This window comes from Ursus americanus, chromosome 10 (assembly GCF_024610735.1).
Source record: "Ursus americanus isolate L20-20 chromosome 10, mUrsAme1.1.p, whole genome shotgun sequence".
In the NCBI taxonomy this organism is placed as follows: domain Eukaryota; kingdom Metazoa; phylum Chordata; class Mammalia; order Carnivora; family Ursidae; genus Ursus; species Ursus americanus.
The window spans coordinates 79,226,764-79,249,086 of NC_142136.1; the positions used below are offsets into that span (position 1 = coordinate 79,226,764).

Sequence of the window (22,323 nt, forward strand, 5' to 3'; positions counted from 1 at the left end):
CTGGCTGGCTCCGCCAGTGGAGCATTTGACTCTTGATCTCAGGGTCGTGAGTTCAGTCCCCATGTTGGGCATGGAGCCTATTTTAAAAACAGAGAGAAAAGAATCGGGGACATAGTGTTGTAGATTTGATAACATTCTCCCCATGAGCCCTAAAAAAATGCTTGAATGCCATGAACTACACACTTTAGGGACAGTGACCAACAAGAACTCAAACACTCGTAACAGCCTGCTGTCCATCATCCTTGTTTGGACACGCTTGTCCAGCTGGGCCAGGGAGTGTCCATGCTCCAGTGGGGGCCTTTGCTCCTTCCGGAGCTCTCCCATTGTTGGCTAGTAAGTGCAAGCATGGAGAGAGGCCATGCTTCATGACTATATACACATAGCCTTGCAAAGCAAGACTAGAAGTCAAACAGCATCAAATGAATAATGGTGGTTCGTTTTCAATGATAGAACTTCATTATTGACAAATCGTCAACAATTGATGAGCTTCCTCACAAAGGATGTGAGATGAAATGCAACAGAAAGTCGTGCTTAGATCTGAATCTAAGTCTCTCAATAAAAGGTTGCTTATTATCACGTGCAAAATAGTATACAGCAGATGATAGATTTAAATGCAAAAGCAGGTCTGGGTGATCCTTACGGAGAGTCGTGATGGGGGAGCTTCTCCAGGGTGTGGGTATGGAAGGGTCCCTCTCTATGTGTCCTTTGTATATTCCCTGATTTTTTAAAAAAAGATTTTATTTGAGAGAGAATGAGAGAGCAGAAGCAGTGAGTAAGGGGGATGTGGGGGCGGGGGGAGGAGAAGAGGGACAAGCAGGCACCAAGCAGAGTGCAGAAACAGAGTCCCGGCTCGATCCCAGGACCCTGAGATCATGACCTGAGCCAGGTCAGACACGTGACCCACTGAGCCACACAGGCGCCCCTGAGGGGTCCCTCTCAAAGGAGGTGGGGCTTGGTCCCCTGCCACTGCAGGGTTTAGAGAAGGATGAGGAGTCTATAAAGACTGGATCTGGGGGAGGAAGGAAGGAACAGGGAAGGTGCCCATTCAGAGCCAGTGCAGTCCCGGTTCACTCTTAGCCAGGCCTTAGCCCAGGCAGTTTGGAGACTTACTTAGATCAATACCAGTGAGATACTAGAGGTCATAGGCTTAATTTATTAAACCAGCAAAGCACTAGCCCAGGTGGCCATTTTTCCAGTTAATTCACAGGAACTGCTCAGCCAGGGTTGATCAGTTGAAGGGAAGCTAATTCTTGGTAGAGCTGTCATGTGACAATTAGTTTGGAAAGTCCTGGGTTCTGAATCAGCTTGGGAGCCCCGCAGACCACTGGTCCCTGAGGGTGCTCAACTGGTCCCGGGGAAGGCTCCACGTCAGAGAGCTAGTAGGGTGAATGCTGTGGGAGGATGGCCACAGTTGGGCTTCCCCTGGCCCTTCAGAGGGGCTTGTCAAGGGGCATCTGCACTGTGTTCTGGGTCAGGGGTTGAAACGTAGATGTGTGAAGGTGAGCTAGGATTTGGACTTTGCTGTTGGCTCAGGCACCTCCCCCAGGGCATCCACTGTCTCCCACAGACAACTCGGGGCTGGAGGATATGAGAAAGAGACGAGGGAGCCCTGGTTCAGGGCTGCAGGGCTTGATCTCAGGTGTCTGGGCAGGTGTCAGGTGTTCCGGGACCTCTCTCCCCAAGGAACCAACTCCATTCCTGTCCCGGCTCCCCCACTCAACATTAAGTTGTCTCTATAGCTTGGCTTTGGTAAATAGTGCTGCCGAATATGGGCAGATATTTCTCTGAAATCTAGACTTGAATTCAAATGGATTTCTTATCCAAGAGTGGGATTGCTGGGTGTAATGGTAGTTCTTTTGTGAATTTTTTGATGAAGTCCCATATTGTGTTTTCATAGTGACTGCATCAGTTTACATTCTCTGTGGGGTATTTGAAGGCTATATGAACCCTAAGACCTTCCTAAAGCCCTCTCTGACTCAGGTGGCTTTGCTAGGCAAATGATGAACCATGGGATCAAAAGTTTGAACTCTGATGAATTTATCACTCCTTTTCCTATGGTCTTCTGATAGCAAGATGTCAACAGCTCTTTCTGTTGTCATGCATTTCCCACGGTCTTGAGAAAACAAAAAACAAAAGTGAAGAAAACATCCATATTTTCTCTAGGTCTCTGGAAGCTGGCCAGGAGAATAAAGCCGAAGGTTCACCCCACATCTGACCCTGTCGAAGGTACCGTGGAAATTCATTCATTAAGTTGATTCAAGAATATTTATTCTAGGGGCACCTGGGTGGTGTCCAACTCTTGATTTTGGCCCAGGTCATGATGTCAGGGTCATGAGATTGAGCCCCATGTTGGGCTCCATGCTGGGTATGGAGCCTGCTTCAGATTCTCTCTCCCTTTCCCTATGCCCCTCCTCTGCTCACACTCTCTCTTTGTCTCTAAAAGAAAAAAGAAGAAGAAGAATCATTACACTAGTTTTCAGTGTCCCATACTTAAGACAAAAATGCCAAGCCATATTATTTTTGTTTCACGTGTGAAAATTTTAATTTAGCTGGTCACTCATCAGTTTATAACCACAGAAGTCAAATGGCATTTGCAACTCAAGTCTGTTCACATTTCATGGTAGGTATAGTGAAGCTAACGAATGGACATTAGTCTGTTATTAAATATTAGGAAAAATAGATCTTTTATTATTTTTAATGAATAGATGTTATTACTTCGAATAGGTTTAGATTAAGATAATAATTGAGCAGATAATATAAAAAGTTTCCCTATCACCCTTATCCCTTGGCGCACAATTTCCACAATCCTTAAAAGCTTCATCAGTGTGGAACACATGTCACGAATCACAAACCAGTGTAGCGATATTAACGCTCATTGAAGGCCAGCATCGCTAGGAAGGTCTGCTCTGTGTTGTGCAGGAGTATGGGTTTCGACAAATGCGTAAAGTCGTGTATCCACCATGTACAGAGTAACTTCACTGCCTTGAAAATCCTGTGTTTAACCTATTCATGCCTTTGCCCTTTTTCTAGAAATCTTAACAACCGTTGACCTTTTGTCATCTCTATAGCTTTCCTTTCTCCAGAATGTCATCTAGTTGGAACCGTAAAGCATGTTGCTTTTCCAGACTGACTTCTTTCACTTTTATCTATACAGTTCACATTCGTCGATGTCTTTTTGTGACTTGATTGCTCAATTATTTTTTTAATCTTCTTTTTATTATTGTTTGAGAGAGAGAGAGTGAAAGTGTGTGGGGAGGGGCGGAGGAAGAGGGAGAGAGAATCTTCAGCAGCCTCCACGCTCAGCAGGGAACCCGTCTGACGTGGGGCTGGATATCATGCCCCTGAGATCATGACCTGAGCCAAAATCAAGAGTTGGATGCTTAACTAAGTGAGCCAGCTATGTGCTCCGGTAGCTCAGCTATGTTTATTACCGAATCGTATTGCATTGTAAGGGTGTATTGCCGGTTGTTTCTCCGTTCACCTAGTGTAGGACAGCTTAGTCGTCTCTAGATTTGGTGTTCATAAATCAAGCCGATAGAAGCACTCCTGGGCCAGTTTTCATGTGGACACATTTTTCAACTCAACCAGGTAAATACCTAGGAGTGAGATGGCTGGATGACACAGCAAGACTGTGTTTTGCTTTGTAAGATTTGATAGGATTCATCAGTCAAACCATCTGGGGCTGGCTCTTCCTTTCTGGGAAATGTATTAACTATCCGTCAAATGTCTTTGATACATGCCTGTTCAGATCATCTATTTCCTTTCAGTGGGTTTTGGTAGTTTTGTGACTTTGAAGGAATTGGCCTCTTTCCTTTCAGGAATCCTAGAATTTTTCCATGTATTCCTTTAGAATCCTTTCAACGTGACGTCTCCTCTTTCATCTGATGTTAATGTGTGTCTTCCCTCTTTCTTCATGGTTAGTCAGGCTAGAGCTTTATCCATTTTACTGATATTTACAAAGAACCAGCTTTTGTCTTGGTTTGGTGCTTTTTATCTGAGAGTTTTTTGTGTTCCATTTCATTGGTATCTGCAATTATACGATTTTTTTTCTCTTACTTGCTTTATATGACATGACTCTTTTTTGCCTTGTTTTCTAAGGAGAAAGCCTATTCACTTTGAATCTTTCTTACTTTCCAACACAATGACATTCAGTAGTATAAATTCTCCCAGGCACTGCCTTTGCATACATTTTTGTCAACGTATGTTTTCATTTCGTTTAGTTCAAAATCTTTTCAAGCTTCTCTTGAAACTTCCTCTTTGACCATTTTTTAAAAATTTCCAGCTATTTGGGGATTTCCCAAGATTTCTTGCTGTGGTTGAGCTCTAGTTTAATTTCATAGAGGTCTGAGAGCTGCTGTTGTATTGCTTCTACTCTTTGAGATGTGTTGGTGTGTGTTTTATGGCCCAGCATGTGGTCTCTTGCTGAATGTTCCAGTGAGCTGGAGAAACAGTATATTCTGCTAGAGAGTCTGTGCTCCAGGAAACCTGGATTCCCTGTGTTCCCTTTCCTGTCTCCTCAGGGCCATGGTTTGTCCTGTGTCCTCCTCTCTCCATGGATGCGAGAGTGGTTGATTTTTCAGTGTCTTCAGGCTTTTTCTTGTTCATAGGGTGGACAGTGATTGCCATGATCCTTGCATGTGGAGCCCTCTACTTTTGTCTTCATGTGCCCTCAATCGCCCTTCTCCTGAAATGTGTCTTGACTTCAAGATATTTGGGCACACGCTGCTTCCATTCATATAACCAGGTCTCCAAAAACAGCCAAGAAGCCTGTGTCTAGATGTCAGCTTACGTAGCAAAACACATGTTTTCTTTGACGTTCCACCTTTTACATTGGCTGTTATCCTAAGTTAGAGGTTTACAAAATATCAGCCATATGCTTTCACTCAATGTGTTACCCTCCCAGAGGTATGGACTAGTGAAAATAGAGAATATATGTGTTTTTACATATATCCATTGAGTATCCAGCCTTTCACACACAATGACAGACCAAGAAACCCATTGACAGAGATGGATAGATACGCATGTACATAGGGAGTTAGTAACATAGAAAAAAGAAAAGGTAACGTTTTGAGATGGAGACATATGAATTTCTGTATGTAGGCAATTGCATCCTTGTGCACATAGAGCTCCAGTTTTAGAAAAGCACGAGCCTCTATTCATGTGGTTGTGAGGTAATGCACAGGTCAGGTCCCCTGAGTCTGCATCCAGTGCGTTGTGCAAAGGCGAAGCTCTGGTCTTTCGCATGACTGGGCAACAGGTCTTAGCTTGAGGTGCTCACGTGTAGGAGGAGGAAATCACACAAGATGATAGAGTTTCACACGTTGTAGAACATGAGTATGTTAGGTACATAAGCTCTCTCCCACCAGTCAACTGGTGTTCGTCGTGTTGGACCAGATAGCTGTCAGGTCAGGCAACTAATTCATTCTGGGAGCATCATGCACATTATTTTGGGAAATGGCCACTTAGTGTGTCCTCAGGCAGTCAGCAAAAGCATTTCTGAGACCTTTATGTGACTCCTTAAGCACCGGGTCTGGCTTAACATAAAGGAGTCCTTTTTAGGCAAAGCAGGTGTGTGTCGTGGGGAAAGCACTGGCCTGGGAGCTTGGACAGCAGAGTTTGACTGCAGCTCTGAGTTTTGTGGAGTTATGGCATCTCAGACGAGACATTTCACCTCCAAGGAACCTTCCTGAGCATTTCCATGGCATGCTTTACTTACACTAACCATTCAACCCTCACCACCAATGCAGTGTACTTTGCTTGCTAAGGGCACTCGTCAGATGGAGAAACTGAAGCACAGAGCTGAATGTGCCCAAGCACACAAGCTCTTAAGTAGAAATGCCAAAATGTGCACCCAGATGGCTGGGCCCATGCTGCTACTCTGAGATACTGAACTGCACTTCCCACACTGACAAGCATAGCTCTGAGCCATGGGTTCAACAGAAACCATGCAGGATCTTTCCAAGGCCTGTGTATATATCTGAACTGCATGAGTCTACAGAGATCCCAAGTACTGTCTACCATTATGAGGTGGCCTCAGTGGTCACATGGAGGGCAGACTTGGGCATAGCCCTTAGTGTGAAAAGCACACAGAAGGTCCAAACTGTCTGTCCAGCTCACAGATTTTGAGACTGGGAGGCACAACATTGAAAAACCTGGTAAATCTCTCTCAGTGTTGGGTCACTTCTCAGCGGCTGGCCCCAACGGGAATCAAGAGATAGTTTAATGCTCTTTGATTGCATGATCCCCCTGAGCCCCAGAAAGCCTCCAGTGCTGGCAATGACACACCCAAGCAACAAGGACAAATAAGAACTCCAAGTAACATTTGGTTACTAACCCAGGGTCCACTCTTTTTCCTGCACCTCTCTTACAGAGATGGGGTAGAGGACGTCAGGAGGAACCCAGGCTTCCCACTGTAAAGGACCATCCCATTAGTGGATGACTACTGCTAGCACGGAGAGCCACCCGACTCAGTGAACACATACATGAGACACACACTGGACAGAAAAATACCATAAGATTAATGATGTTATTTTTATTTATTTCATATTTTTAAATTTTTGGACTATCTTCTGTCTTTAGGGTGTCTTTATTTTTCATCATTATTTTTGAATGGAAGTAGTTGAGTTGACACACCATATTCTGTTCATTTCAGGTGTACCTTTGCCTTCAATGGCAAAGCCAGGACTCTGTTTCTCCCTTCTTTGCTGCTTCTGTTCTCTGCATCTCCTTCCATGAAGAAGGGGGCTCACCAATAGCCAACTGCAGGCTTTTCTTTTTTAATGTAAATTCAAATTAGGTAACATATACTGTATTAGTAGTTTCAGGGGTAGAACTTAGTGGTTCATCTGTTGCGGTAACAGCCAATTGTCATTCCATCAAGTGCCCTCCTTAAGGCCCATCACCCAATTACCCCATCCCCCCACTTCAGCAGCCTCAGTGTGTTCTCTAGATATATGGGAATATTACTCAACTGTTGAAGGACTCAAATCTTGTCATTGGCAAGTGCATGCTGTTAAACCAACCACATCCCTCACCAACACCCCTTCAGCAGCCCTCAGTTTGTAATATAGATACACTGTAAATTACTCAACCATCAGAAGGAATCAAATCTTGTCATTGGCAACTGCATGCTGTTTAACCAACCACATCCATCTCCACTGTTCTGTCGTTCAAGTCAAGCAGAGCTCTCTGAGTCATTCATGAGATAGAGCACCATGGCGGGAAGGTACTCTGTGTCCTCTAGTCTGTCTCCCATTCGGATGGCCAGTTGGAGGAGCTTCGTCCTGGCAGAACAAATAGAGAGACTTCGCTACGGGCAGAGGGAGGGGTGGGGCTCCCTCACGACACCACAGTGTGCAACCAGGCGACCTCTTTGTAGACTAACTGACTCACATCGACCAGGTTGCCTTAAGCTAGAAAGTCAAAGGTCTGTTTCTCCTTCGTTTTCTCATCCTCTTGTTTGCTTTTCCTCACCCACCAAGGAGAATGGCCCAGGAGCAGCTCAGCCCATGCTTCTTAACCAGTCACTCCCATACAGTCTTGTCCCGTGTCCATATCAACAGTGATCACAGAGTAATTCCCGAGTAGGACCAACAATGGACTGACACTTACTCTGTGTCCTTTCAGAGTCTACCAAGGAGGACCTTGGCAAGAAAGCACCATGGCCCAACACATCGAGGGTAAGCTTGGCTGTCTTTGCCTAAGAAAGAAATGTTTCTTACTTGAGTTTCGTCTTTTTGAAGTGAGTTCAGCTATGACAACATGACAGTGTAGTTTTTAGACGTGAGGTACCATTTTCTTGGGGTGTTGGGAGGGGAGGTTGTAAACTGTGTGGTAGGGGACTTTTACTCAGAAGCGGTTTTTGCTCCCTGAATTAAGAGTTTTGTAATTGTGCTTCAGAGAATTTGAAAGATCCATCCCCCAGGAAAAGCTCATGCCTTTTCCATGGGTGCACACTGTGCTTCCTTTCCGGGCCTTTGTCTTTCCTGCTGTTTCTCATTTGGTTTTCAATAGTCACCAAGAGAACCCGTGATGACACAGTATGCATATGACCTGACTCTCAGGGTGTGTTCTTTTCTGTAAATGCAGGTGGCCCCAGAACCATGTGGAGGTGGTACGTATTCTGGAATCAGTCCCTTGCTGAGGAAAAACTCTAGATGGTAAGGCAGGTTAGGGGGATGTCCTCACTGTCCTCAGTCTGGAGAGCCATCTGATTCCAGGTTCCTGGTAAGACTGAGGCTTGGGAGTGTGGGGAAAAGCAGACTCCAGGTGAGAAACTATGTGCATGTGTCTCCAGTCCTAGAAAACCAATGCATTCCCCCTGGGTGGTGTGGGTGTGTGTGCATGAGGCTTGGGGGTTAGGTGTCTTGTGTAGTGTGATTGTGAGTGTGTGTGTGTGTGTGTGAGAGAGAGAGAGAGAGAGCAAGAGAAAGAGAGACAAAGACAGAGACAGAGAGAGAGAAGACAGAAACGTAGAGAGAGAGACAGAGAGAGAGAGAGAGAGAGAAAGGTGTTTCTCCAGGAGATATGTCAGACAGATACTGCATGATGTCACCCTTCTCCAAAGCCATGTTATCACACTGCGCACTTTAGAGCCTTACTGCAGTGGGTGGCCCAGCAGGGGCACTTCAGTCCATGCTTCAAAACCAGCTGGCTCCATACACCCCAGCCTCGTGTCCATATCCAGCAACATTCCATGAATATTCTTGAGCAACAATGTGCTGACGGGTACTCTGTGTCCTAGATGCCTTGGAGGAAGACATGGATCCCATCAAAGGAGACAGCGCCGGAGGCACACCTCTCGCCATGGTGAGCTAGAAGTTCTTTGTCCGAGGAACGGATGTTGCTTTCTTGGTTTCTTTCCAATCAAATTCAGATGAAAATCAGACAATGTATATTTGGGATTATACATATAGATCTCATATAATTTTTCTTTTTGGGAGAGCATGGAGTGGTTGTCTCTGCCAACCGTTAGCTGATTCGAGAGGACATTTACCATTGGCGACACCAAACATGGTTCTAAACGCTGTGGTAGGATCCTGTCCCTCAGTAACACTTTCTCCTGCTTGGATGAAGCATTTTGTAGTCACCGTCCTGAATGGACTGGACAGACATGTCCCCCAGGAAAAACAACTTCCTAAGGCATCCAGTTCACTTACTTTGGGGTCATTGGACTCAATCACTGTGTTCCATCTGGGTTCCTAAAGTCATTGAGGGAAATAAAGCTCATGCAGACAGACAGTGTGTAGCATGACCTGAGCCTCATGGTGTCTTCTTTTCTGTCCCTGCAGGTGACACCTTCAACCACCAGCGAGAGCGGTACGTATTCTGGAATCAGCGTCTTCCTGAGATAAAACTCTAGATGTTAATGTAGGTGGGGCATCTTTGCAATCCACCGTCTGGCGAGCCGCCCTGATTGGGTTGTGGGGGTGTGGTGGACAGGAGATTTCCCAGGTGAAAAAGTGTGTCCATGTGTCTACAGTCCTAGGAAGCCATTGTATTCCCTGTGTGTGGTGTGGGTGTGTGTGCATGAGGCTTGGGGTTGGGGTGTGTTTTGTGGCTCTATGTGGTGTGATTGTGAGTGTGTGATTGTGTGGGAGACAGGGAGACACAGACACAGACAGAGAGATGCACAGAGGGAGAGGGAGAGATGGAAAGAGTGAGAGAGAGATTGCATATGTCTCCAGGAGGTGTATCCCACTGCCACTGCACAATTCCCATTGTCCACATTCTCAAAAAAAAAAAAAAAAAAAAGAAAGAAAGAAAGAAAAAAAGAAAAGAAAAGAGAAGAAAAGACAAGGCGAGATAAAGAAATCTCATCACAGCGCACACATTATAGCCCTATTACCGCGGGAGGCCCAGCGGGGCGTTCAGCTCATGCCTGGGAACCAAATGCCTCCATATGCTCTTACCCCATTCATAGAGAGCAATACTCCTCGAGATATTCTTTTTTTTTTTTTTAAAGATTTTATTTATTTGAGAGAGAGTGAGTGAGAGCACAAACAGGTGAGAGGGGCAGACCCTTGCTGAGCAGGAAGCCCCATCCGGGACTGGATCCCAGGACCCTGCGGTCCTGACTTGAGCTGAAGGCAGATGGTTCACCGACTGAGCCACTCAGGCGCCCCTCCCCGCATCTTTCTTGAGCAGCACCACTAATACGCTGACAGGTACTCTGTGTCCTTCTAGATGTGACTGATGATGGCGCTGTTTGGTCCTGGCTTTATCAGAGGATCACAGAGGAGGAGGGCCTGCCTCTTGCCAAGGTGAGCTTGCCTGTCTATCCCCGAGGAACAAATGTTGCTTTCTGGGTTTCTTTCCAATCAAATTCGGATGAAATTCAGATAGTATACTCTGTGTTGGCAAATTGAACATAATACTAAAACAAAAATCATTTTCCTAATGTCAACTGCTTGTATATGGAAATGAAATTATTTTTATATACCGATTTTATCTAAAAAGCTATATATAGTTTTGAGATTCTACATATGTAATTTCCCTGGTGGGGAGAGCGTTGAGTGGTTGTCTCTGCCAACCGTTAGCTGATTCGAGAGGACATTTAGCATTGGCGACACCAAACATGGTTCTAAACGCTGTGGTAGGATCCTGTCCCTCAGTAACACTTTCTCCTGCTTGGATGAAGCATTTTGTAGTCACCGTCCTGAATGGACTGGACAGACATGTCCCCCAGGAAAAACAACTTCCTAAGGTATCCAGTTCACTTACTTTGGGGTTGTTGGACTCAACCACTGTGTTCCATCTGGGCTCCTAAAGTCATTGAGGGAAATAAAGCTCACGCAGACAGACAATGTGCAGCATGACCTGAGCCTCACGGCGTCCTCTTTTCTGTACCTGCAGGGGACAGGAGCATCCGGTGAATGCGGTACGTATTCTGGAATCAGCCTCTTCTTGAGACAAAACTCTAGATGTTAATGCAGGTGGGGCATCCTTGCAATCCTCCGTCTGGCGAGCCGCCCTGATTGGGTTGTGGGGGTGTGGTGGACAGGAGATTTCCCAGGTGAAAAAGTGTGTCCATGTGTCTACAGTCCTAGGAAGCCATTGTATTGCCTGTGTGTGGTGTGGGTGTGTGTGCGTGAGGCTTGGTGTTGGGGTGTCTTTTGTGGCTCTATGTGGTGTGATTGTGAGTGTGTGTGTGTGTGTGTGTGTGTGTGTGTGTGAGAGAGAGAGAGAGAGGGCCAAAGACAGATAGAAAGACAGAGAGACATAGAGAGAGAGACAAAGACAGAGAAAGAGAGAGATGACCGAGAAAGAGAGAGAGACAGAGAGGGGGAGAGAGAGAGAGAAAGGTGTTTCTCCAGGAGATATGTCAGACAGATACTGCATGATGTCACCCTTCTCCAAAGCCATGTTATCACACTGCGCACTTTAGAGCCTTACTGCAGTGGGTGGCCCAGCAGGGGCTCTTCAGTCCATGCTTGGAAACCAGCTGGCTCCATACACCCCAGCCTCGTGTCCATATCAAGCAACATTTCATGAATATTCTTGAGCAACAAGAGGAATGTGCTGACGGGTACTCTGTGTCCTAGATGCCTTGGAGGAAGACATGGATCCCATCAAAGGAGACAGCACCGGAGGCACACCTCTCGCCATGGTGAGCTAGAAGTTCTTTGTCCGAGGAACAGATGTTGCTTTCTTGGTTTCTTTCCAATCAAATTCAGATGAAATTCAGACAGTATACTCTGTGAGGCGAATTGAACATAATACTAAAACAAAAATCATTTTCCTAATGTCAACTGCTTGTATATGGAAATGAAAATATTTTTATATACAGATTTTATGTAAAAAGCTATATATACTTTTGAGATTCTACATACGTAATTTCCCTGGTGGGGAGAGCGTTGAGTGGTTGTCTCTGCCCACCGTTAGCTGATTCGAGAGGACATTTAGCATTGGCGACACCAAACGTGGTTCTAAACGCTGTGGTAGGATCCTGTCCCTCAGTAACACTTTCTCCTGCTTGGATGAAGCATTTTGTAGTCACCGTCCTGAATGGACTGGACAGACATGTCCCCCAGGAAAAACAACTTCCTAAGGCATCCAGTTCACTTACTTTGGGGTCGTTGGACTCAACCACTGTGTTCCATCTGGGTTCCTAAAGTCATTGAGGGAAATAAAGCTCACGCAGACAGACAGTGTGCAGCATGACCTGAGCCTCACGGTGTCCTCTTTTCTGTACCTGCAGGGGACAGGAGCATCTGGTGAATGCGGTACGTATTCTGGAATCAGCCTCTTCCTGAGACAAAACTCTAGATGTTAATGCAGGTGGGGCCTCCTTGCAATCCTCAGTCTGGCGAGCCGCCCTGATTGGGTTGTGGGGGTGTGGTGGACAGGAGATTTCCCAGGTGAAAAAGTGTGTCCATGTGTCTACAGTCCTAGGAAGCCATTGTATTCCCTGTGTGTGGTGTGGGTGTGTGTGCGTGAGGCTTGGTGTTGGGGTGTCTTTTGTGGCTCTATGTGGTGTGTTTGTGAGTGTGTGTGTGTGTGTGAGAGAGAGAGAGGAGGGCCAAAGACAGATCGAAAGACAGAGAGACATAGAGAGAGAGACAAAGACAGAGAAAGAGAGAGATGACCGAGAAAGAGAGAGAGACAGAGAGGGGGAGAGAGAGAGAGAAAGGTGTTTCTCCAGGAGATATGTCAGACAGTTACTGCATGATGTCACCCTTCTCCAAAACCATGTTATCACACTGCACACTTTAGAGCCTTACTGCAGTGGGTGGCCCAGCAGGGGCTCTTCAGTCCATGCTTGGAAACCAGCTGGCTCCATACACCCCAGCCTCGTGTCCATATCCAGCAACATTCCATGAATATTCTTGAGCAACAAGAGGAATGTGCTGACGGGTACTCTGTGTCCTAGATGCCTTGGAGGAAGACATGGATCCCATCAAAGGAGACAGCACCGGAGGCACACCTCTCGCCATGGTGAGCTAGAAGTTCTTTGTCCGAGGAACAGATGTTGCTTTCTTGGTTTCTTTCCAATCGAATTCAGATGAAATTCAGACAGTATACTCTGTGAGGCGAATTGAACATAATACTAAAACAAAAATCATTTTCCTAATGTCAACTGCTTGTATATGGAAATGAAAATATTTTTATATACAGATTTTATGTAAAAAGCTATATATAGTTTTGAGATTCTACATATGTAATTTCCCTGGTGGGGAGAGCGTTGAGTGGTTGTCTCTGCCCACCGTTAGCTGATTCAAGAGGACATTTAGCATTTGCGACACCAAACGTGGTTCTAAACACTGTGGTAGGATCCTGTCCCTCAGTAACACTTTCTCCTGCTTGGATGAAGCATTTTGTAGTCACCGTCCTGAATGGACTGGACAGACATGTCCCCCAGGAAAAACAACTTCCTAAGGCATCCAGTTCACTTACTTTGGCGTCATTGGACTCAACCACTGTGTTCCATCTGGGTTCCTAAAGTCATTGAGGGAAATAAAGCTCACACAGACAGACAGTGTGCAGCATGACCTGAGCCTCACGCTGTCCTCTTTTCTGTACCTGCAGGGAACAGGAGCATCCGGTGAATGCGGTACGTATTCTGGAATCAGCCTCTTCTTGAGACAAAACTCTAGATGTTAATGCAGGTGGGGCATCCTTGCAATCCTCCGTCTGGCGAGCCGCCCTGATTGGGTTGTGGGGGTGTGGTGGACAGGAGATTTCCCAGGTGAAAAAGTGTGTCCATGTGTCTACAGTCCTAGGAAGCCATTGTATTCCCTGTGTGTGGTGTGGGTGTGTGTGCGTGAGGCTTGGTGTTGGGGTGTCTTTTGTGGCTCTATGTGGTGTGATTGTGAGTGTGTGTGTGTGCGAGAGAGAGACAAAGAGGGACAAAGACAGATAGAAAGACAGAGAGACATAGACAGAGAGAAAAAGACAGAGAAAGAGAGAGATGACCGAGAAAGAGTCAGAGAGGGGGAGAGAGAGAGAGAAAGGTGTTTCTCCAGGAGATATGTCAGACAGATACTGCATGATGTCACCCTTCTCCAAAGCCATGTTATCACACTGCGCACTTTAGAGCCTTACTGCAGTGAGTGGCCCAGCAGGGGCACTTCAGTCCATGCTTCAAAACCAGCTGGCTCCATACACCCCAGCCTCGTGTCCATATCCAGCAACATTCCATGAATATTCTTGAGCAACAATGTGCTGACGGGTACTCTGTGTCCTAGATGCCTTGGAGGAAGACATGGATCCCATCAAAGGAGACAGCGCCGGAGGCACACCTCTCGCCATGGTGAGCTAGAAGTTCTTTGTCCGAGGAACAGATGTTGCTTTCTTGGTTTCTTTCCAATCAAATTCAGATGAAAATCAGACAATGTATATTTGGGATTATACATATAGATCTCATATAATTTTTCTTTTTGAGAGAGCATGGAGTGGTTGTCTCTGCCAACCATTAGCTGATTCGAGAGGACATTTACCATTGGCGACACCAAACATGGTTCTAAACGCTGTGGTAGGATCCTGTCCCTCAGTAACACTTTCTCCTGCTTGGATGAAGCATTTTGTAGTCACCGCCCTGAATGGACTGGACAGACGTGTTCCCCAGGAAAAACAACTTCCTTAGGCATCCACTTCACTTACTTTGGGGTCATTGGACTCAACCACTGTGTTCCATCTGGGTTCCTAAAGTCATTGAGGGAAATAAAGCTCATGCAGACAGACAGTGTGTAGCATGACCTGAGCCTCACGGTGTCCTCTTTTCTGTACCTGCAGGTGACACCATCAACCACCACCAGCGAGAGCGGTACGTATTCTGGTATCAGCCTCTTCCTTAGATAAAACTCTAGATGTTAATGCAGGTGGGGCATCTTTGCAATCCTCCGTCTGGCGAGCCACCCTGATTGGGTTGTGGGGGTGTGGTGGACAGGAGATTTCCCAGGTGAAAAAGTGTGTCCATGTGTCTACAGTCCTAGGAAGCCATTGTATTCCCTGTGTGTGGTGTGGGTGTGTGTGCATGAGGCTTGGTGTTGGGGTGTCTTTTGTGGCTCTATGTGGTGTGATTGTGAGTGTGTGATTGTGTGGGAGACAGGGAGACACAGACACAGAGAGATGCACAGAGGGAGAGGGAGAGATGGAAAGAGTGAGAGATTGCATATGTCTCCAGGAGGTGTATCCCACTGCCACTGCACAATTCCCATTGTCCACATTCTCAAAAAAAAGGAAAGAAAGAAAGAAAGAAAGAAAGAAAGAAAGAAAGAAAGAAAGAAAGAAAGAAAGAAAGAAAGAAAGAAAGAAAAGAGACGAAAAGACAAGACGAGATAAAGAAATCTCATCACAGCGCACACATTATAGCCCTATTACCGCGGGAGGCCCAGAGGGGCGTTCAGCTCATGCCTGGGAACCAAATGCCTCCATATGCTCTAACCCCATTCATAGAGAGCAATACTCCTCGAGGCATTCTTTTTTTTTTTTTTAAAGATTTTATTTATTTGAGAGAGAGTGAGTGAGAGCACAAACAGGTGAGAGGGGCAGAGGGAGAGAGAAAAGCAGACCCTTGCTGAGCAGGAAGCCCCATCCGAGACTTGATCCCAGGACCCTGCGGTCCTGACTTGAGCTGAAGGCAGATGGTTCACCGACTGAGCCACTCAGGCGCCCCTCCCCGCATCTTTCTTGAGCAGCACCACTAATACGCTGACAGGTACTCTGTGTCCTTCTAGATGTGACTGATGATGGCGCTGTTTGGTCCTGGCTTTATCAGAGGATCACAGAGGAGGAGGGCCTGCCTCTTGCCAAGGTGAGCTTGCCTGTCTATCCCCGAGGAACAAATGTTGCTTTCTGGGTTTCTTTCCAATCAAATTCAGATGAAATTCAGACAATATACTCTGTGTTGGTGAGTTGAACATAATACTAAAACAAAAATCATTTTCCTAATGTCAACTGCTTGTATATGGAAATGAAATTATTTTTATATACCAATTTTATGTAAAAAGCTATATATAGTTTTGAGATTCTACATATGTAATTTCCCTGGTGGGGAGAGCGTTGAGTGGTTGTCTCTGCCCACCGTTAGCTGATTCAAGAGGACATTAAGCATTGGCGACACCAAACGTGGTTCTAAACGCTGTGGTAGGATCCTGTCCCTCAGTAACACTTTCTCCTGCTTGGATGAAGCATTTTGTAGTCACCGTCCTGAATGGACTGGACAGACATGTCCCCCAGGAAAAACAACTTCCTAAGGCATCCAGTTCACTTACTTTGGGGTCGTTGGACTCAACCACTGTGTTCCATCTGGGTTCATAAAGTCATTGAGGGAAATAGGCTCACACAGATAGACAGTGTAGCATGACCTGAGCCTCACGGTGTCCTCTTTTCTGTACCTGCAGGGGACAGGAGCATCCGGTGAATGCGGTACGTATTCTGGAATCAGCCTCTTCCTGAGACAAAACTCTAGATGTTAATGCAGGTGGGGCATCCTTGCAATCCTCCGTCTGGCGAGCCGCCCTGATTGGGTTGTGGGGGTGTGGTGGACAGGAGATTTCCCAGGTGAAAAAGTGTGTCCATGTGTCTACAGTCCTAGGAAGCCATTGTATTCCCTGTGTGTGGTGTGGGTGTGTGTGCATGAGGCTTGGTGTTGGGGTGTCTTTTGTGGCTCTATGTGGTGTGACTGTGAGTGTGTGTGTGAGAGAGAGAGAGAGGGCCAAAGACAGATAGAAAGACAGAGAGACATAGAGAGAGAGACAAAGACAGAGAAAGAGAGAGATGACCGAGAACGAGAGAGAGACAGAGAGGGGGAGAGAGAGAGAGAAAGGTGTTTCTCCAGGAGATATGTCAGACAGATACTGCATGATGTCACCCTTCTCCAAAGCCATGTTATCACACTGCGCACTTTAGAGCCTTACTGCAGTGGGTGGCCCAGCAGGGGCACTTCAGTCCATGCTTCAAAACCAGCTGGCTCCATACACCCCAGCCTCGTGTCCATATCCAGCAACATTCCATGAATATTCTTGAGCAACAAGAGGAATGTGCTGACGGGTACTCTGTGTCCTAGATGCCTTGGAGGAAGACATGGATCCCATCAAAGGAGACAGCACCGGAGGCACACCTCTCGCCATGGTGAGCTAGAAGTTCTTTGTCCGAGGAACAGATGTTGCTTTCTTGGTTTATTTCCAATCAAATTCAGATGAAAATGAGACAATGTATATTTGGGATTATACATATGGATCTCATACAATTTTCCTTTTTGGGAGAGCATGGAGTGGTTGTCTCTGCCAACCGTTAGCTGATCGAGAGGACATTTACCGTTGGCGACACCAAACATGGTTCTAAACGCCGTGGTAGGATCCTTTCCCTCAGTAACACTTTCTCCTGCTTGGATGAAGCATTTTGTAGTCACCGTCCTGAATGGACTGGACAGACATGTCCCCCAGGAAAAACAACTTCCTAAGGAATCCAGTTCACTTACTTTGGGGTCGTTGGACTCAACCACTGTGTTCCATCTGGGTTCATAAAGTCATTGAGGGAAATAAAGCTCACCCAGACAGTGTGTAGCATGACCTGAACCTCACGGTGTCCTCTTTTCTGTACCTGCAGGGGACAGGAGCATCCGGTGAATGCGGTACGTATTCTGGAATCAGCCTCTTCCTGAGACAAAACTCTAGATGTTAATGCAGGTGGGGCCTCCTTGCAATCCTCAGTCTGGCGAGCCGCCCTGATTGGGTTGTGGGGGTGTGGTGGACAGGAGATTTCCCAGGTGAAAAAGTGTGTCCATGTGTCTACAGTCCTAGGAAGCCATTGTATTCCCTGTGTGTGGTGTGTGTGTGTGTGCATGAGGCTTGGTGTTGGGGTGTCTTTTGTGGCTCTATGTGGTGGGATTGTGAGTGTGTGATTGTGTGGGAGACAGGGAGACACAGACACAGACAGAGAGATGCACAGAGGGAGAGAGAGAGATGGAAAGAGCGAGAGAGAGATTGCATATTGCTCCAGGAGGTGTATCCCACTGCCACTGCACAATGTCCATTGTCCACATTCTCAAAAAAGAAAGAAAGGAAGAAAGAAAGAAAGAAAGAAAGAACGAAAGAAGGAAAAGAAATTAAAAGAAAAGAAATGAAACGAAAAGACGAGATAAAGAAATCTCGTCACAGCGCACACATTATAGCCCTATGACCACAGGAGGCCAAGCGGTGGCCCTCAGCTCATGCCTGGGAGCCAAATGCCTCCATATGTTCTAACCCCATTCATAGCGAGCAATACTCCCTGAGTCATTCTGCTGCAGAGGTGAGGTGAGAGGCACATCCTGGAGCACATTTCTCTCTTCTCCTCATCACATCCCTTATACTGGGAGCAGAGCAAGACCTTCACTTGGCTCCATGGGAGAGAGGCTCATATGCAGCTGCCCGGAGACCCTCCCTGGCTGTCGGGAATTCTAGAGGCCTGTGTGAAGGCTGCTGGGCTGGCAGCACACACTGGCTGTCACGGTCCCTCTGAGCTGGTCTCCTGGGACTGACTGGGCCCAGGACAGAGGCTCTGGGAAGCGTGGCCAGGATCTTTGCTCCTGTCAGATTCCACTGACAGCGACGGGCCTGGTCCCCACATCGTGGTCACGGCCCACCCTCGGACCTTCCATCCATCTGCTCGGGGCCTCCCCTAGTCCTTCCAGGTCTCAGGGTCTTTGGTGAACACTGCAGGTACTGGTGTTTATGTGGCCACACCAGCTGGAGAATGCCCGTCCCCCCACTGACAGACTAGGGGAATTTGGACAAGTACCATTACCTCTACTGTCACATTCATCTCCTCTCTGGGCTAGGACACTTACGGGCTGTCATCAATAGGAAGTGTGTGTCAAGTGCCCAAGATGAGCCCAGGCATGGGGCAGTCTACTTGATTGCCCAGTTGATGGTCACTCTCATGGCCCAGCATCACCCCAGGCCCGTGGCAGCCGCCTCCATGTTAGCTGCATTGGCTCATTGATCAACTGATTGACTAGGGAGCGTGTCAGTAAACCCATGATCGTTCCTCCACTGTTCCCATTGCAGAGAACAGTCTGGTTGTTGGAGGTGACAGGAGAAGGGAAATAAGGAATTAATGATTCAGGGAGAGAGGAGGGAGGGTAACAGGAGGGAGCAGAGGAAGGTAGGAAATCATGGGGACAGAAAGTCATGGGCACCACGGTGGCTGCCTCTTGAAAGAATGGGCTGACAGGCACTGCTTCCTGGTCCCAGTTATGAAATCTGAGGGCTGGGAAGGGCCCAGAGACCCTGGATGTCTTTCTCATCAGTGAGGTAAAGGGATCACAGCCCCATGGGTGGTGAGGTGGGGGGACTGCGGAGCTGAGGGCATCATTGAGTTTTGGGGTCGGGGACATAATCCTGGGGGCAGTGGCCTGAGTCCTCACTTCACCCTGATTGTCCCCTTTCCTTTCCCAAGACCAGGCCATGACAATGCCCACTGTCATCCGTAAGGAAGACGACTTCGCAGGTTGCGAAGACTCGGACCCATAGATCCACCATCCGCATGTAATTTATTTCCTCTTTCATTTTTATACTCTCTTTTTTTTTTTTGGTAAAGATTTATTTATTTTATTTTGGGAGAGACTGAGATGGCACGAGTGGGGGAGGGGCAGAGGAAGAAAGAGGGAGACCCCAAAGCAGAATCCCCACTGAGGGCAGAGCCTGACATGGGACTTGACTCCAGGACCCAGAGATCATGACCTGAGCCGAAATCAGGAGTCACATGCTTACCCGCCTTTGCCACCCAGGCACCCGTCTCCTCTCTCTTATTGAGAAGGTCCTTTTTGTAGCTTTGGCCAAGTTCCTCTTTCCTGCTTGTTATGATCCTCCTCCTGCAGGACCTGGGCTCCTCCCGGCACTTGGTGTTCTTGGATCTTCAAATCTATCATCTCTCTCTTCAGCCCTGTCATTTTTGGGGCCCAAGGCATGAGATGCACAAATGTTCTATTTCTACCAACTGTCACCAGCTCTCTTGGGAATCCTCTAAACCTAACCCCTCTCCTCTTCCAGAAAAAAATGTCTGATGCTCATGCGTACATTCATCACAATCCGAATTCTTGTTCCCCACGACTTCACCAACGATGACTTGGCTTTTCAAGGCCAACTCTAGACAACCTGATTGGAGCAAAATCATTCATTTGAGAAGCATCATCGGAAAGGAGGAAGCCCAATGGGCAGCACATTTTGGATGCTATGTTGAGGCCTCCAAAAGAAATTCTGAATCCAAAGTTGTTTCACTAAGAGACCAGAAGGGTATATCCTTTTTGTTCTCTCCTGGGCAGAACAGTGGCATACCTGGACAGTCATGGCCCAGGAGTTCACTGAAGGCCCCTCTCCTTTTCCCATGTGCTCAATCAAGACTGAAAAAGGAAATCTAAGTTTCCCTTGTAATTCAGTTCTTATATAACGTGTGAATGATCTCCGACTTTGTCCAGAAAACAAAAAAGCCTCTAAAAAGGGTTCTCTTTACTTGCTCTCAATCTTGGCCAAAAAGAAATACAGAGTTTCACAAGAAATTACAATTTTGCCGGAACACAGTTCATTATTTAAGACATAAACTGTTTCAAGTGGGCAAAACATTTTCATCCTTCCATTAAAAGTAGCAAAACTTTCAGAAACCTGTGAGCTCCCTGGGTGCAAATACACACTAGCGATGATGGCTCTCCAGTCTATTCCCTTGGGAACACACGGGCTCTTCCACTAAATGAGTAGCTGGAAGTTCCTTACCTGTAGGAATTTCACTACCCAGACTAGATTGCACTACCCTACTACGTGCAGACATGGCAGCATATTGCAAAGAGCTCTTGTAATAGTGCCCAAGGTTTTCACCAACAGCTTCAGGCCTCCATTCCTGAAATCTTCCTGGAAGCCTCTTCATGATCTTCAACCTCAGGAAGAGACATCAGAGAAAAACTGCCCTTACACATCCCCTGAAGGGACCTCTTCGGGTACTGTTTAAAAACAAAGCAGTGTAACTCCTGGGAGTTCACCCTTGGCTTCACATGTCTCTACTAAAATAAATAAAATAATTTTAAAAATCAGAATTTCACACAATTAGAGGGCTACTCAAACTGAGGCTTCTCAGAGATCCTCTGGAAATAGCCAGTCTTCAGAAGCAGGCAGCTGCCCCAAGATTTTCAGAACAGGCAAATTGTGATGGCTAGTGGGCAGTTTCCACACAAGATATTGGGTCAAGACTCCCATTTGATTCTTTTTCTGTTTTGTATCTGCTCAGTTAAAATAATTCTTCTCATTTTCCATAAACCCTTATTGCCATTCACCCAGAATGACCCCTTTACTCCCGCTTTCTTATTCTAATCATTCTACTAATTATTACCCTTGATAGGTCAGAACATCCCTGACGTCACTCCTGGGTTTCTGACTGCTGGATGTGCGGTCCGTCCGAAGACCACCCATGGTATGTCCCTCTGGGAACTTCCGATTTCATCAAATGAAATGAATCACCAAGGTTGGACATTCCAACTCCTTGTCAGCTCCAAACAGAGGCCACTTGTGATGATTCAGGTGCACGACTTGGAGGAATTGCTACGTCTGCCCCAAATGAGAACAGTGTTCCCTTTGGTGGGAAGTGCATAAATAGAAAAAGCCTGTAAGAAATCTATCTCTAATGTTGGCAAAAGCGGCTGATAACTCTTGGCATGTCACTTAATCTCTCTACGTTTCAGTGCCTCCCACTAGAATATGGCTTACAGCCCCTGCTCTGCCCCCACCCACCTCAATAGGGCTGACCTGAGGATTACAGGAGATGGTAACAGGTATTGTCCACGAGCAGTAAAGCATCCTCCCCATGTAAAGCTAAGAGTGAGCGTCCATCCTCTCTTGCTGTGGAGCCATCCACGTCCCCTCTCTGGATTCCACCACCACCAAGTGTCTACCTTATTCTTGCAGTCGCTCAGTGATTGACCACTTAGGGTGATTATGAAACACCAGTCATTTATTTTATTTTTCTTAAGGCTTTCCTTGTGTTTATTTACTTTTAGCCTCATAACATAATTCTAATAAGTAGGCCACAGTCACATTTCAACATCTCAGAACAGGCAAATGAGACACAGAGGGGTGTATGTAACTTTCTCAGGTGCTCGCGGCTCCTGCCTGGAGTCAAGAGTATCACCTGACCCCAAGCAGTGATTCTGAAAACTCTGCCTCTGGCCAAACAACAGGGGGCACCCTACCAATGACCCAGTTGAAGGTACTGTGGGAATGGACTCATTAGGTTCATTCAAGAAGAATGATGCTACTTTATTCAGTGACCCGTATGTAAGAGAAAACCATCAAAATGTGAAGCCACATTCTTCTCTTCTGTATGCAAAGGCAAATGATCAAGTCAGTCAGTATC

The 22,323-nt window shown here is 46.6% G+C and overlaps 1 protein-coding gene across 35 annotated transcripts in view; it reads left to right on the plus strand.

Annotated features, from left to right (window-relative positions):
• The window catches only part of LOC123792010 (uncharacterized), a 93,284-nt gene extending 71,350 nt beyond the window's left edge, over positions 1-21,934 (plus strand). For 29 of the 35 annotated variants that reach the window (XM_087865264.1, XM_087865287.1, XM_087865255.1 and 26 more), the window contains 19 exons: positions 2,164-2,226; positions 7,627-7,679; positions 8,089-8,113; positions 8,744-8,808; positions 9,291-9,318; positions 10,186-10,262; positions 10,855-10,879; positions 11,544-11,608; positions 12,200-12,224; positions 12,872-12,936; positions 13,528-13,552; positions 14,187-14,251; positions 14,734-14,764; positions 15,678-15,754; positions 16,344-16,368; positions 17,009-17,073; positions 17,551-17,575; positions 19,384-19,472; positions 21,313-21,934. In XM_087865264.1, the coding sequence (XP_087721390.1) occupies positions 2,164-2,226; positions 7,627-7,679; positions 8,089-8,113; positions 8,744-8,808; positions 9,291-9,318; positions 10,186-10,262; positions 10,855-10,879; positions 11,544-11,608; positions 12,200-12,224; positions 12,872-12,936; positions 13,528-13,552; positions 14,187-14,251; positions 14,734-14,764; positions 15,678-15,754; positions 16,344-16,368; positions 17,009-17,073; positions 17,551-17,575; positions 19,384-19,457 (878 nt within the window). In that variant the 3' untranslated portion in view covers positions 19,458-19,472; positions 21,313-21,934. The remainder of the gene's footprint in view (positions 1-2,163; positions 2,227-7,626; positions 7,680-8,088; positions 8,114-8,743; positions 8,809-9,290; positions 9,319-10,185; positions 10,263-10,854; positions 10,880-11,543; positions 11,609-12,199; positions 12,225-12,871; positions 12,937-13,527; positions 13,553-14,186; positions 14,252-14,733; positions 14,765-15,677; positions 15,755-16,343; positions 16,369-17,008; positions 17,074-17,550; positions 17,576-19,383; positions 19,473-21,312) is intronic. The other 6 variants (XM_087865283.1, XM_087865288.1, XR_015725991.1 and 3 more) reach the window with 5 other exon arrangements.
• The last annotated feature ends 389 nt before the right edge of the window (positions 21,935-22,323 follow it).